Source organism: Trachemys scripta, chromosome 2, assembly GCF_013100865.1.
Source record: "Trachemys scripta elegans isolate TJP31775 chromosome 2, CAS_Tse_1.0, whole genome shotgun sequence".
Lineage (NCBI taxonomy): Eukaryota > Metazoa > Chordata > Testudines > Emydidae > Trachemys > Trachemys scripta.
The window spans coordinates 266,393,728-266,408,151 of NC_048299.1; the positions used below are offsets into that span (position 1 = coordinate 266,393,728).

The 14,424-nt window shown below is 36.7% G+C and overlaps 1 protein-coding gene across 3 annotated transcripts in view; it reads left to right on the top strand.

The window, feature by feature from the left end:
• Window positions 1-14,424, top strand: part of EFR3A (EFR3 homolog A) — a 152,014-nt gene that overhangs the window by 12,705 nt on the left and 124,885 nt on the right. For all 3 annotated transcript variants that reach the window (XM_034763629.1, XM_034763628.1, XM_034763630.1), the window contains exons 2-3: window positions 1,193-1,245; window positions 11,045-11,137. Coding sequence is in view for 1 of the 3 variants with exons in the window: in XM_034763630.1 (XP_034619521.1) it covers window positions 11,125-11,137 (13 nt within the window). In the remaining 2 variants the exon portion in view is untranslated. The remainder of the gene's footprint in view (window positions 1-1,192; window positions 1,246-11,044; window positions 11,138-14,424) is intronic.

Genomic DNA, 14,424 nt, shown 5'->3' on the forward strand with positions numbered 1-14,424 from the left:
GAAGCCGGTAGCGCTCGGCCAGCCCGGCTCTTAAACAGAGCCGAAGAGTCAGGGGAGGAGCAGAGCAGCCGTGGGAGGGGAAGTGCCCGGTCGGCCGGCATTTTCCCGGACATGTTCGGCTTTTTGGCAATTCCCCCCGGATGGGGGTTTGATTGCCGAAAAGCCGGACATGTCCGGGGAAAAAACGGACGTATGGTAACCCTACATTAGGCACACACCTGGTGTGAAAAACTTCAGCCTGAACAGTTGAGGTTTGGTAAATTTATAAGCTTTCGAAAATAGGGTCTTATAATAGGAAGTGTCTGGCCATAATTATATTTGTCTCTACCTCCTACCTATAATGTTTCACTGGCAAAGTGTACGGTGTCCCCATTCATTGCAGTTGTCAAAAATTTGACACTCAGACATCAGGCTCTTTTAATTAAAACCTTCTTAAGGCTGCTCAATTATGTGTACTACAAATGCACCCTTAATGAAGCCAGAAAATATCTGTTCTCTGTAATCCCTGAATCAAATTTTCAACCAGCAGTCATTAATTTATCTTCATTATACAAACATGCACCACCCACAATATACATGCTTTCTCCTTCCACAAAAAATAAAAACAAAAGCTGTAACTTTGTCCTTGGGGAGAGGCATACTTTTCAAACAAGGTAGATTGATTAAGCAAGCACTAAACCTTGATTTAAATAATTGATTGTAATCATATTTTGTATTTTACTCTTTAGTTATCTTTGAGACGTTCATTCTCGTTGGTTGTTATAACCATTAAAACGTTGATTTGCAACTAAATGTAATTTTATTAAATTTGATACTTTTTGCTAACCAGAGGATACTGTATCTCTACATCTAAACATTAATATAACTCAACATTCATGTAGTCAGATTACTATTTTTTGTTTTTTATGACGTTAGAAAATGATGAATTATTATTATTATTATTTATTTTATTACATGAGTTTTTTACTTGTGAATTGTCAAGCTGCAATTGGATGGAAATTGGAATTCAATTAAACGCACAAAAATGGCTTTGTAAAAAAAAAAAAAATTTTAGTCATATAAAACTGCCTTATCTGCTGTATACATAAGGAAAAAAGTTTATCAGCATGTTTTGCATTTGAAATTAATGTATTCAACCAATGTACATAATGTCTTGACTTCTTACTCAAATTATATTTTTATTTTCTTATAGCTTATTTCAGCTTGCAAAACTGAAGACAAATTCCTGGCTAACAATGCCTGATAGTAAGTATTACAACCTTTAGTTATCTTGAAAAAACATTTAAGGATATCATGTTGTGTATTAAATATTGCTTAATTGGTGTAGGGGGAACCCAAGTGAAATAAGGGAACTAATAAAGCAGGTATTATCTTTTTAGTTTAAAATGGAATTTGATTTGCTCAAGACCATGTGATTGGCCATACACTGATGTACCAATACATATCTGTTATTGAGAACATTTTAAAAATGAAATCTCATATATAAAGTTGACGACTTCTTGTTAAGTGCTCAGTGATCATAAAATCTTCAGAGTTGTAAAATTGTTCATCATAAAATTATGGTGATTTTAGTATGTGACTTAAAGTATGTTGTTTTAGAAAGTATGTGGTGGGGCAAAACAAAATTACAAAAGAAGCCTGTGGTACTCCAGTGCAATCCTACCCACATATTATTTTAAAATAGTAAGTAATACTGTATAGTAAATAGAACTAATAGTTAACTTATAAAATGATAGGTCTAATACTTAACGTATGAAAATACAGCTAACATTTTGACAGAAGCATCTTTAAGACTCAAAAAGATCATGTATCTTGAGGAAGTAAAACCTCGTGTATATAAAAGCTTCAGGCTGGGGAAGAAAATGAACCCACCACACAATTAATACCAACTAAAGTAAGTAACTTATCTCCCCCTACCCTCTCCCCCCCACCCCCCCAAAAAAGTAGTCTTTATAATAAGTGAATTTCTCTTTCATAATGACTAGGTGAGAGTCTTCAACAACAAAAATCAGGATTGTTGGAAATATAGAGATACTGTTTTGAATATGGATTTTACAAATGTCTGGATTGATCTAGAAACATTAACATATTTTGATTCAGGGATTTCTGAGATGACAAGTGACCTAAAACACAAATTATCTGCTATGTTAGGTGCTAAATCTGTTTGGGTATTTTGCTCTTTAGTTACTACTTGCTACTTACTGTAAAATATTTTTGAGGTATTCTGTTGTATTACAGTGTCACATCTTTTTTTTTTTTTTTTTTTTTTTTTTTTTTTTTTATTGCTGTTCTATAGCTGAAGCTGCATTTGGATGTTTGGTGCTGTTTGGGCCCTCATGATTATGAAATACCTTTCTATAAATATTTTGCATTTTGTTCCATTTCTGTATTCATGATGCGAAAAATCTGCTTCATTTAAGTATAGGGAGAGCTCTTGTAAAGAGAACATGGTATGTAGAATGCAGAGCAGGTGATGTATGTCAACAATGTTAATAGCTTGCATGTTGCCAAAATGGATAATAAATTATAGTTGAATTCACTTTTGAGGTTGCTGGCATAGGGTGTTCTTATTTCTTTTTTATAGAGAATGCATCAGTGAAGATGTCAAGAGAAACAGCCTACTAGAAGAAATGTAAATTTCATTTTTTCTCTCTTTATCAGAAATATTTTCCCCAGGTCTGGCAAACTGAGTGGTGGTCATGACATAATAGAAATGCTACTCCTTTTTTGACACTTGTATTATTGAATCAGAACACAAGGGTTGAGAGAGAGTATGTGATTTGGGTTTTAGGAGAGAATGAGATGCGGTAGAGAGAAATTGGGAGTAGAGGAGGGTTTTATTTTATATTAAAGGGGAGTTAGCAATTCAATTACTAAATTTTATTCTATATCAGGTTTGAATTCAGTGTGAACATTTTGTACTGAATTCCTAAAAGTATATTTAAGAAAGTAGAATTGTTCTGTTAAATGGCTGTGTGGTCTGTAATGAACTGTTGAGATTAATAGCACTAATTCTCTTGATGTTCCTTTATGACTAAAACTGGAATGCATATGCTTGTCTGCGATTAGGTACCTCTTCAGTATAACTTTCTTTTTTAGTAGTACATAGACAATAGAAACAAGACTTGGCCATTAAGATCCAAAAATGGGAAGGAAGCTTGTAGCTTCTTTAAGCAATGCAAAAGAATGGTGATTCATGGGGAAGACAAGTGAGGAAGAAGACCTGGATAGTGAATGTGTCAAGGTTGCTGATGTTGAATTTCAGCCTGCTCACTTTGAATAATAAATCAATAGATTAGACATATAGAGAATTGATCACACACGAGGTATATGGGTGCTTAATCAAGAGCAAAGGTTTTTAAACTTCTAGGGCAGTACTTCTGTAAAAACGGTGAAACATCTTTCTGACTTTTAAGCAGTGATGCATGATGCTATATTTATAGCCCCTCAGATCTTTTTATAATTGTCAGGGATTTTTTTGACCAACTAAACTTACCCCTTCTACCCCCGCACCCGTCCCCGGTGGAAAAAAATCCTCTTCGGACCAGCCATATGTGTCTCATATCTGTCTTTATCAAACGATTGCTCGGTGTAACTTAAGAGATTCTGACTTTTGGATGGCTTTAGAGTTGCAGGGGTAGCTCTTGCGCAGAACCAGAACCAGTCGGCAAAGAAATCTGGAGATAGGAGCAATGGGATATTCAGTACTAATGTACAGGAAATAAATAGCAAAAACTAACATTTGTACAATATGTAACCAAGTGGTGCGGGAGAGACTGCAACCTGACAGCTACACCTGTAATATTAGTACCTTTGAACAAGGAGCCAAGGTAAATATACTGTCTTAATTTATTACATGAAAAAAAACTTATTTCTAATTGGAAAGGAATGGGATCAGATTGTAAAGAATATAGGATATTAGGTGTGAACAGATGAGTTTGAAGATGGGTTTTTGCAAGCCTTTGAACAAGCTTGCTAAAGGTTGTTGTACTCATCTTTCCCTACCTCTGACATAAGTGATTTTTTTTTTTAAGGAGACACTGGTGTTATCCTGACACCACCGTTTCACACTCTCCCACCCTTTAAGTTGTGTACTGGGGATGTGTCTTGATTCATCTTACTTTACATTTTGCATATTATATTATCGTTCTTATGTGCTTGTAGTATTCTTTACCAGCTTATTGGGAGACATAACTCAAGCTTTTTACTCTCTAAAGCTGTGTCCTTCCTGCATTACTAGCTTGAGCTTCAGCAGCATCCAGTCTCCAACCCATCCTTCCCGATGGGCTACCTTGAGCTTAAAGCGCCAGTTATCTCAAGCTAGAAACTTCTGGGTGCAGTGCACTCAATATACTGCGAGATTAATGCCGTGGGAAAAAAAACCCTCTGAGTCTGAAAATAAAACCACTGTAACTTAGCTTCTTTGTAGGTGTCACATAGGATTCCTACTAACCAACTCTCAGTATTTCTAGTTGTGTTATGAAGTAGTATGTTGCTATGAAACCTCAAATTATTTCCATCTTTCAGATGGCCATCTGTTAAAGCCTCCCCATACACATTCAACTTCAATTCCGACCCTAGAGGTACTTTGCTCTGACTAACCTTGTATGGCTCAAAAGAGAGAAGTCCCATAGGGGTCCCACAAGAACAGTGCTCCACTACAGCCTACTTCTCCTCTCAATGTTACAACTTCATTCATATTGTCATACTCAGCTGCAAAACATTGACTTCAGCCTCATGGTTATTCATGTGCAAATCACACATTGCCACTAGGCAGGTCTGTAGTCATCTATCTGAGGTTGAAATTCACGGTGTGCATTTGAGTACATGTAATTGTGAGAGATTGAATATGCATTTTGACTGGTAATATGTTGGAGCATAGATGAATTTATTTGATTGAGTTTAAATCAGTTTTTAATTATTTACATCAAGTGAGAAACCTTGAAATAAATAATTGATTTTAATCCTGTTTTGTGTTTGTACTTTTTAGTTATTGTCCTAAAGAGAGGTTCATTCTCATGTTCATTTGCAACCAAATATAGCCCTCATACTAAATTTGGTACTACTTTTTGCAAACCAGAAGGATACACTATGCACGCTTATGTAAGTAATTGTATAGTGTGAACATTCAGATACTTAATTTTTACCTTTTTATTATGTTTAAAATGGTGAATGACTGCTTTATTTACTAGATAACTTTTTACTCTGGACTTATCAAGCTGCATTTGCATGGGAATTGGAATTCAATTAAAAGTACAAAAACAACATTTTTAAATTGTTAGATCAAAAAAGCTATCTTATGTGCTGTATACATAAACATTTTTCTTAATAAAACATGTTTTGCATTTAAAACTTTGCTTTATTAAGCAAAGGAAGTATTATCTGTAGTTGGTGAATTGATGGATTGTTTCTGGTCACCATGGGCCAGATTTTTAAGGGTATTTAGGTGCCTGAAAATGCAGATAGATGCCTAATGTGATTTTCAAGATTTCTTAAGCAGGGTAGATACCTAACTCCCATTGAAATAAAATGAATTGACATTCAGTGGGAGTTAGGCATTTAGCCTGCTTAGGTGCCTCATGGGATTTCCTAAAGCGGGGGTCGGCAACCTTTCAGAAGTGGTGTGCCGAGTCTTCATTTATTCACTCTAATGTAAGGTTTTGCGTGCCAGTAATACATTTTAACGTTTTTAGAAGGTCTCTTTCTATAAGTCTATAATATATAACTAAACTATTGTTGTATGTAAAGTAAATAAGGTTTCTAAAATGTTTAAAGCTTCATTTAAAATTAAATTAAAATGCAGAGCCCCCCAGACTGATGGCCAGGACCCAGGCAGTGAGAGTGCCACTGAAAATCAGTTCGTGTGCCACCTTCGGCACGCGTGCCATAGGTTGCCTATCCCTGTCCTAAAGCATCAATCACACATCTAAAATATAAAATGCCATTGAAAATCTGGCCCCATGTCCTTCAGATTGTTAGGGTTAGTAGATCTCATCCTTTCCCACCTGTATTCGTTCATAGATTGGAATAGGAAAACAAACTTTCTTGCTTTTTCAATTCCCAGTTGGTTTCTTAACTTTGAGCTAATCCAAATGAAGAGAAGAGCCTTTCTGCACCTGCTGGCCAAAAGTAATTTAATGGAAGAGCTTTTCTGCCCAACAGAAATTGAAAGTCCTTAAATTTGGGGATAAAATTGCTCCATTGTAAAGACTGAAAACAATATAGATGCTTTCTTAATACAGTATATGATGTGATATATTTATAAACTTTGAGTGGACCTCATAAATTAAAGACGTTTTCTTCTTGATGCTTTTTTAGTTTATATAAAGAAATGTCCACAATTCATTCAGATTTTAGGATGAGCTCATCGATGAAGCATGTTTATATTTATTTAAATTGTAATAATAAATTTAGGTCTTAACAAACTTTAAATTTCCTTTTAAGCACAATTTAAAAAAAATTACATAAAAATCTGATATGTGATTTTAAATACAAAAAATCAGTTTATCCATCCTGGTTGGAGTGAGAAGTGTGTTCATTGTGTGAGCTGTGTGCTTGGGTGGCAAGGCATATGACTTGAGATTGATGTATGTGTGAATGTTTATCTTAACTGGTGATTTTCTAGATTTTTAGTGATTCAATTGATTGAAATACAATTAAGCGGTCTTAACTGTAAAGTCATACTTTTTTGTGGGGGAATGTTTATAATGCCTTTTGTGGTTAACTAGTAAGAATTCTCAACAATGATTGGCAGGCCCATCGTGTGTCTCTGGAGTATGCAAGGTAATAAGCAAACATGAAGAAAACCAAGATAAGGCATAAAATGTCAGTCATTTTATTTTTACAAGTGTAGCTGGCTATAGTATTAATTAGAATAATTATTACAGTAGTGGTAATAGGAAACAATACTATAATGTTCTGTTTAATTTGTTTAGTTGGAAAGAGACCACTCATCATTAGAATTATCAGGTATATGTATTCATTATGTGAGAATTAGCAAGGCTTAATGTAGAACAAGCCCAACTTTAGAATACTCAAATTGTTCACTCATTGTTACAGAAGTATTCCAAAGTCTTGGATTAGTTTTCCTCAATTATTTCTATTTTAGAATTTCATTCCTCCTTCTCAAATCTGATGTCTGTTTCTGGCATTCTGTAATGATTACTTTTATCTTCAGCCAAAGGATATGTTGAAGATATTTTTTTTTTTTATTTTTTTTAGTTTGTGTAAAGCGAAGTCTGCTTTATATCAGGTGGATTGAATGGAATGAAGGAGTTCTCTTACTTGAGATTACAAATTACACTTGTTTAAAAAATAGTATTATATGCTGTTGGGGATTTAAGTCTGTTCTCACTTGGGTCTTCCAATCATTCCAAACTCCAAGTAAATTAGTGAGAGATTACAGGGAAGAGAGAGTTTTCAAAGTCTGCTGAGTCAATACCTGTTGCACCGGATGTTGAAAACTTTAAATACAAACTCTTCCTTTCCCATACAATATTGTCTTTCCTCTGTTCTCCTTAATATTCTGTTTCTTATTTATGGCAAAACTTTTCAGTCTAATATTGTTTTGAGTGTTAAAAATATTATGATAAATTAATGACCAAATGAACAATGAGTTTACCAACTTTCTTTTAATATTACTAGCAGAGATTGTACAGAATACATTGCTATCACAAATCTTTTAAGTTGCCCTTGTTGTCAAAATTGTCTTTATAGTTCAGTGCCACCTTTTTTTTTTTTTTTTTTTTTTCACCCCACCCCAATTGGGAGCGTATATGGGAGTTCCATGAAAGTATTGAAACATCAGGAAATATGAGATTATATACATTTTTTTCTTTAAGAAATGGTTTCTCCTTCTTAATATTTTAATTTATAACTGTATTCTTAGTTTTACATGATATTACGAAAGTACAAAGTATTACATGAATCCCACATTCTGTCTTGCTACAAAGATGCTAAATTTACTGGCAGAGTTACTTGAGAAGATTAGTGGTCATTTCTAAAAAATCTCTTTTGTATTTCAAAGGGTTGTTTGTGGGTACGATAGGGACACAATCAAGTCTACAACTAGTAATAAATATCTGTGCCAGTTAGCATGTAAGTGGTACACAACTAAATTTGATTTGTATTTAAATGTCTGCAAAACTGCAGTGGAAATAAAATATTTCAGTGGGTTTATTTGTAATTTATGGTCCTGGGAATTCTACTGTTGCAGATTTTGGCCAAGAGTGATGGATAGTATTGCATCTACTATAAACAAGCCCAAATTGAGCAAAATGATTCTAACTATATTTCTCCACATTGTAAAAGAGAACTAATAGTTTTCTATTTCCCTTGCTTCTTAAAGAATAACATACTCTGGAAAGAGTAGAAGATAGACATTTCCTTGAAAGAGCCAGCAAGAATATTAGATGGAAAAACTTCCATTCACATTACTTTATTATGATTTTAAACTCCTATTGAACTCCAGTATGGACGAAGAGGAAATACCGGATACTGAGTGGGAACCCAGTTTGATTTATATTTGCTTTGACTTTGCAATCACATTAGTCCATAAATAAATGAAAGCAGCATTCCCAGTAAAAAAGGAACTAAGTTTTTTTTTTTTAAAACATTTCTCCTATGAAATATATTTACAAGTGACCACAGTAATAGACAGTGTTTTCCTATAACCTTATATATTTTTAAATGTTTGTCATTTTGTATTCTGTGTTGTATTGTTGAAACCCTCGCTGTATCTTGAATAGCCAAGATAAAGACTTAAATACAGTACTTTGTAACAGTATTTAACAAAAAAGAAAGATGATGTAGAAGGAGAGGGTTGTATTGGAGAGAGAAGGCTGTGCAGCAGTCAGGATTCTGGGATGGTGAAGGAATCAATGTTTATAAGTGCCATGGGAAGCCTTTCAACTTCATTCTACTGGATGATGAGGCAGGAACAGGAAGAGAAGGTCTGCTTGGACCTAATTTTAAAGCCCAACCCAAGCTCAAGAGTGAGTCACTTTCATACCTGACCCAAACCTGAAGCTTGTAGGTGAGTTGCAAGGGTCTATCCTCTGGCCTGGATTCTTTTCTGTGCCTCTCACTCCAGACTCCCTATTTGCATAAAGCCCATCTGCCTATTATAGCCTCTTTCCCCATGCACATACCTTCTTTACCCTAGGCCCAACACCCCTTGTTTCCCCCTGTCCCTTGCATTCCCATTCTTTCTCTCTCTGAACTTCTCCCTCACTGTCTTCCTTGTTGCCTTCAACAACAGAAAGCAGCACCGTGGGGAGAACTGGTGCTCAGTTTTGCTGCACTCTTGCCTCAGCTACTCCAGTGCACAGTGAAGCCTAGGCAGCCATGCCTTGATGCCCAAGGTAGTATGCAGCCACAGAAACTTTAAGGAGCAATGACAATTGGGGCCAAAATTATTTATTAAGGAGAATTCTTGAGTCCAGTCTTCTCTCATCACTGACTCATCAGACCAATAGAATGGTAGCATGTCAGTTAGCTGCAGAGGAAGGGTGGTGATTGGTTGTTATTTTTGAAGGCAGGTTCCCCAATTATGAGTGTCCCGACCTGTCGTCCTCTATAGTCTAAGTGCAAAATTCAATTCAGCCATAACTATGGAGCTGCAACCCGTGCTTCAGTTGCCAGATAAGCTATGAACCCATTTTTCATTTTGCATATCATATTGATGAATACGCCGATCAGATTATAAATAAAAGCCATTCTTTAAGAGTTCCTTTCAAATAAAAAATTATTTGAGTTACTCAGTGGAAAAAAATATATTAATACAAATGTTTTGTTCAAAGTGCTTATACTTCTCTCTTGTGTGGAGAATCTTCAAATTACTCATGTAAAATTGTGCTTCATATGAAGTATTTAATAGAGTAGTATTAAAACACTGCAGAACAAAACTTCCCTGATTGTGGATACTAGAAAATGAATCTTCACATAGATTGTAATTTTTCCTTGAAATAGTTGACAAAGAAGGATTTACGTTAGTATTTTCTTGAAACACACTTTTTTACCTGTCTGCTTTTACAAACCTTTTATTGATTTTTTGTTTCATAGACTATCAGGGTTGGAAGGGACCTCAGGAGGTCATCTAGTCCAACCCCCTGCTCAAAGCAGGACCAATCCCCAGACAGATTTTTACCCCAAATCCCTAAAGGGCCCCCTCAAGGATTGAACCCACAACTGTGGGTTTAACAGGCTAATGCTCAAACCACTGAGCTATCCCTGTTGCTAACAGCTAACGCTGTTTTTCAAGTTTTCCTCTTGCTTATGCAATTACAGTGCAGGTTTCAATATACAAAATGACAAAATAATTGAATATACAAGGCTTTAGGAGAACATTTACTACAGTGATGGCTTTATTTTAAAATCTCCTGAATAAAAGTATTTCATTGTAAGTTTTGAAAGGGCACTTTGCTTTATATCTGTGTACACATAAAAACATTAAACAATTTTAATAAAGTTGTACAGTGTTAAGTCCACTAGAAGATAATGAAACAATCTGCAAAATACAAAATAACTAACAAATTACAACTGCCCAATTAGGACTCTGTCAAGAATATTGTACCTTTTTAGTATATACAAGTACATATTCAAAATAGGTCTTGGCAGACGGTGGACCTTTGATAGGCAGAGAATATATTCCTATGAAGACTTTCGTTTTGTCACATGGATTTTGCAGTGCCTAATTAGCTATTGATGATTTTCTAGTGTTCTACATTAGGAAAGGGGCTGTGCAAATTAGAAGCAATGGAAACTTCTGTATCTAAAATTATCTATGCAATTTATAACTGATGAATGCTATCTCAATTTTTTTGCATTTTCAGTATTTGATTTAATTAGTGCCCTTATGTCTTTTCATTATCTACTAAAAAGTTATGTATGCCTCTGATAGCTTAGAAAATGAAGAAAAACCCTGTCTATTGGCTAAAATCATACTGAAGTTCAAAATCAAAAATTTGCAGTGAATATTTTATAAAAGGGTTGCTAAATTTTATTAACTTATCTGTTTGTTAAAGCCTATTGTTGTTGTTTACAGAAATTACTTTGCAACTGGTTTTCGTATCAGTCGTTGATTAATCTTCATGTCCAGCATTATTTGATCCTGATTTCTGAATCATGGGACGGACAGGTAAGACTCATGCTGATTATACATGCGAGTGTTCTGATTTTTGTTGCATAAAAATATAAAGATAAATTGGTTTAATTTTTGTTTGCCATGTGATTATATGCATGTTATTGTATCAAGACTAAGAGTGAACTGGCCTGAGATGACTGATAGCAATTAATGATTGATACACTGAAAACTGATATTTTTGGCCTGTCTGACAAATAGCCTCTGGGTTTTCTTTTTTTGCCTTCTGGAAGGGACCAGGGATCACTTTAAGATCAGATACTTTGTGAATAATCAGGGATAGAAATTAATTGGATGCCTCAATTCCAGCTTTCAAATGGTGTAATCTCATTTCTAGGAGTTAATGAGAATATGTGCTGCTAAACTCATTCTGGAATTGAAGGAAGCTGGTAATTGGAAAAACTAGATCTTAAAGCAAGGATAAGATCATCAAATTTAATAACTCCTCTGGCAGTTACAGCCAAAACTCACATCAGTTGGTGGAAGAGTGAAGGCTGTTTGAGGTCTTTGGCACAAATTGGCGGGAGCTCTACAAATGGGCAAACAGAGTATGTTGCCTCTGTTCCACTGGCTTGTATGAAAGTGTGGTGTAGTTATGGCATTACCCCCTCCATGTGTTCATTGTGTCTCTCAGCTATAGATGCTCTTGGTCATGTGCACCAGGAGCAAATTGAGATTCTGGCTGATCCCTCTGTGGGTGTCCGTAGGGGGCAGAGGGCTTTTTTCACTTATTTCAGATTATGGGTAAAATGTTAACAGTGCCTTTGTTTAAGGTTGCCTCACATTTTCAATTAGAAGACCCTGTTTTCTGTGCCTTAAAACTTTTGAATTCTTTAACTGTTCGGGTTCAAATTTTCCAAGCTGAAGGCTTTTTGCAAGTTTCAACAAAACCAGTGTAAGCATTTCCCAGAATGAATTTTGAGGAAAAATGGGTTATTAGCCATTTCATTGAGAAGTGCCTCTGTGTTTTGGATGAGGAATTCAAAATTTGGCAAGGGGGTCACCTTGTTTTTTCATTCCTGTTGAAAATGTACCCAAATTTGGACGAGTTATAAGCTGCTTTTATAAATAAATAAATCAGTTTGTACATATTCAGTCAAGGTTTGTTGGAGACCGTCGGCTAAAGTTTCAAAAGATTCCATCTCACTGAGCGTGTTGTGTCCCTACGTGCTGACCAGACTGTACGTGTATCATTCTCCAGAGTGACTGAAAATGCTTCATCCCCAGGCTGCAGGGGCTGAGCAGGACTTCCACTGCAGTTGTTCTTCCCAGTACCTGGGGGCTGATGTGGTATGTGGCACTGGCATGGACAGAAAGGAGACTAGTCTTTTGCTCACAGTATTCCTGCTGCTGGTGCCCAGCAGCATGGAGAAGACTGTGCCTGACTGAATGTGAGGTTTTTGGTTTAAGCCAAGTTGGTTTAGCACATCATAAGTGTAGAGTCATACTTGACAGCTACCTTTGGATAAAATAAAAGTTATAAGGGAGTGATTGAAGCTGTGCCACCTTAAAAAATTATGCAGTATTATACAGACATTTCCTGATGAAGAACATTTTCATATGAAAAGGTAACTAGTGGCTTGCTGGGAGTATAGGAAATCATAAATAAACCACAAAGAATATTTTTGAAAGATGGAAAACCATTTAAAATTCAAACTAGCCTCCAACTGTGATATCTGAAGAGCATGTCCCAATTAAAATTCTCCATTAATGGAATATTACTTTATTTTGTTAGCCTGTTGCAAATGTTTTGTAGCTACTGTAATATTTTTCATTTAAAAAAGGCAACACTTTCATAAGGTACAGTAAATCAGTACCTGTTTAAACTACTAATAAATCCTATTAAAACTAATTTATAATGAGAAAATTATAAAGTGGAGATTGTCTTGCTGTCACCTTATGAGTGTCCTATGCTTTGCACAGTGAGACTTGCTGGAAATGAAACCCAGAACTCCTGATTGCAAATCCCATGCGATAAACACTAGACCATGCACTCTTATTTGAAATGAGTAGTAGCAAAGGTTAACTTCAATTTTCAAAGCATTTTACAAAAATTAAGCAATCCTTTGAACAACACAATTTTCATCCCTGATTATGGCCAAATTCTGTGAAACATTGCTTTTTTTAATGTAGTGTTGCAATTTGGGTTTTGTGTGTGTGTGTGTGTGTATTGAGTGTAATATAAAAGTATATTGAGAAGAGAGTGGCTAAAACCCAGAAAAGGCATACTTGTTTATAATCAGGAAACAAAGACTATGTTCAGTGACAGTTAAGGTTGCATTAGGACACACTTAGGCACTCAAAACCTTAAAATCAGGGAAATAAGATAAGGGGAAAAACTCCTGTTTTTTTCCACCTTCTTATTACTTACAGTGTTCTTAGTATCTAGAACTCCATATGGTTTTCACTTCTGTGACCAACAGATACCAAAAAGCAATACATATCCAACTTCATCAAATTTGCACTCTAAAGTGAAACCTTAACGGTAACATCAGCAGTGTGAAAGCAAAATAAATTCCAAAAGCATGTGACAGACATGTCAAACTGTTGATGCAAGAAACTGAGGTCACTGAGTTTTGCATGACAGGGTGAACTGAATAAAGTTGAGCTATGTATTGCTGTCTAATATGGGTTGGAGATGGAAGTGAATGCCTTTTGGAGGAAGTTTTAACAGCATTGTACACAATGTAAAGATGGTAAGGAATACTGGAAACTTTTATGTTAACTTGAAAGCATAAAAGTATGAACAGACAAAGGTTTAAGTGGGTAGGATGGGTTTTGGTGCAACCTAAACTGTCACTAACCTTAATTCTTGTTTAATTTCTCATACAGTAGCAACTTGGGGGCCAGCTGAAGGTTAAAGCCACATTGTGCTAGGTGTAGGATTACCATATTTTGTGCCTCCTAATGGAGGACACTCCCGGGGGCCCCAGCCCCGCCCCCAGCCCCGCCCCCGCCCCAACCCCGCCCCCTCCCAAAGTCTCCGCCCCCTCCCCTGCTTGAAGCCTGAAGCAGGTAAGGGGGGCGGGGGGGAGGAGGCGCGGCCCAGGCTGGCCCCCGGCGGCTCCAGCCTGGGTCGGCTCGGGCCCTGGCCGACCACCCCCGGCTCCCAGCTCCGCGGGCCCGGCTCCCAGCTCCGCGGGCCCGGCTCCCAGCTCCGCGGGCCCGGCTCCCGGCTCCCGACCCCGGCGCCCGGCTCCCCGGCCCCGCGCCCAGCCCGGCCCGGCACTGCGACCCTGGCCCCCGGCTCCCGGCCCGGCACCATGCCCCCGGCCCCGCACAAA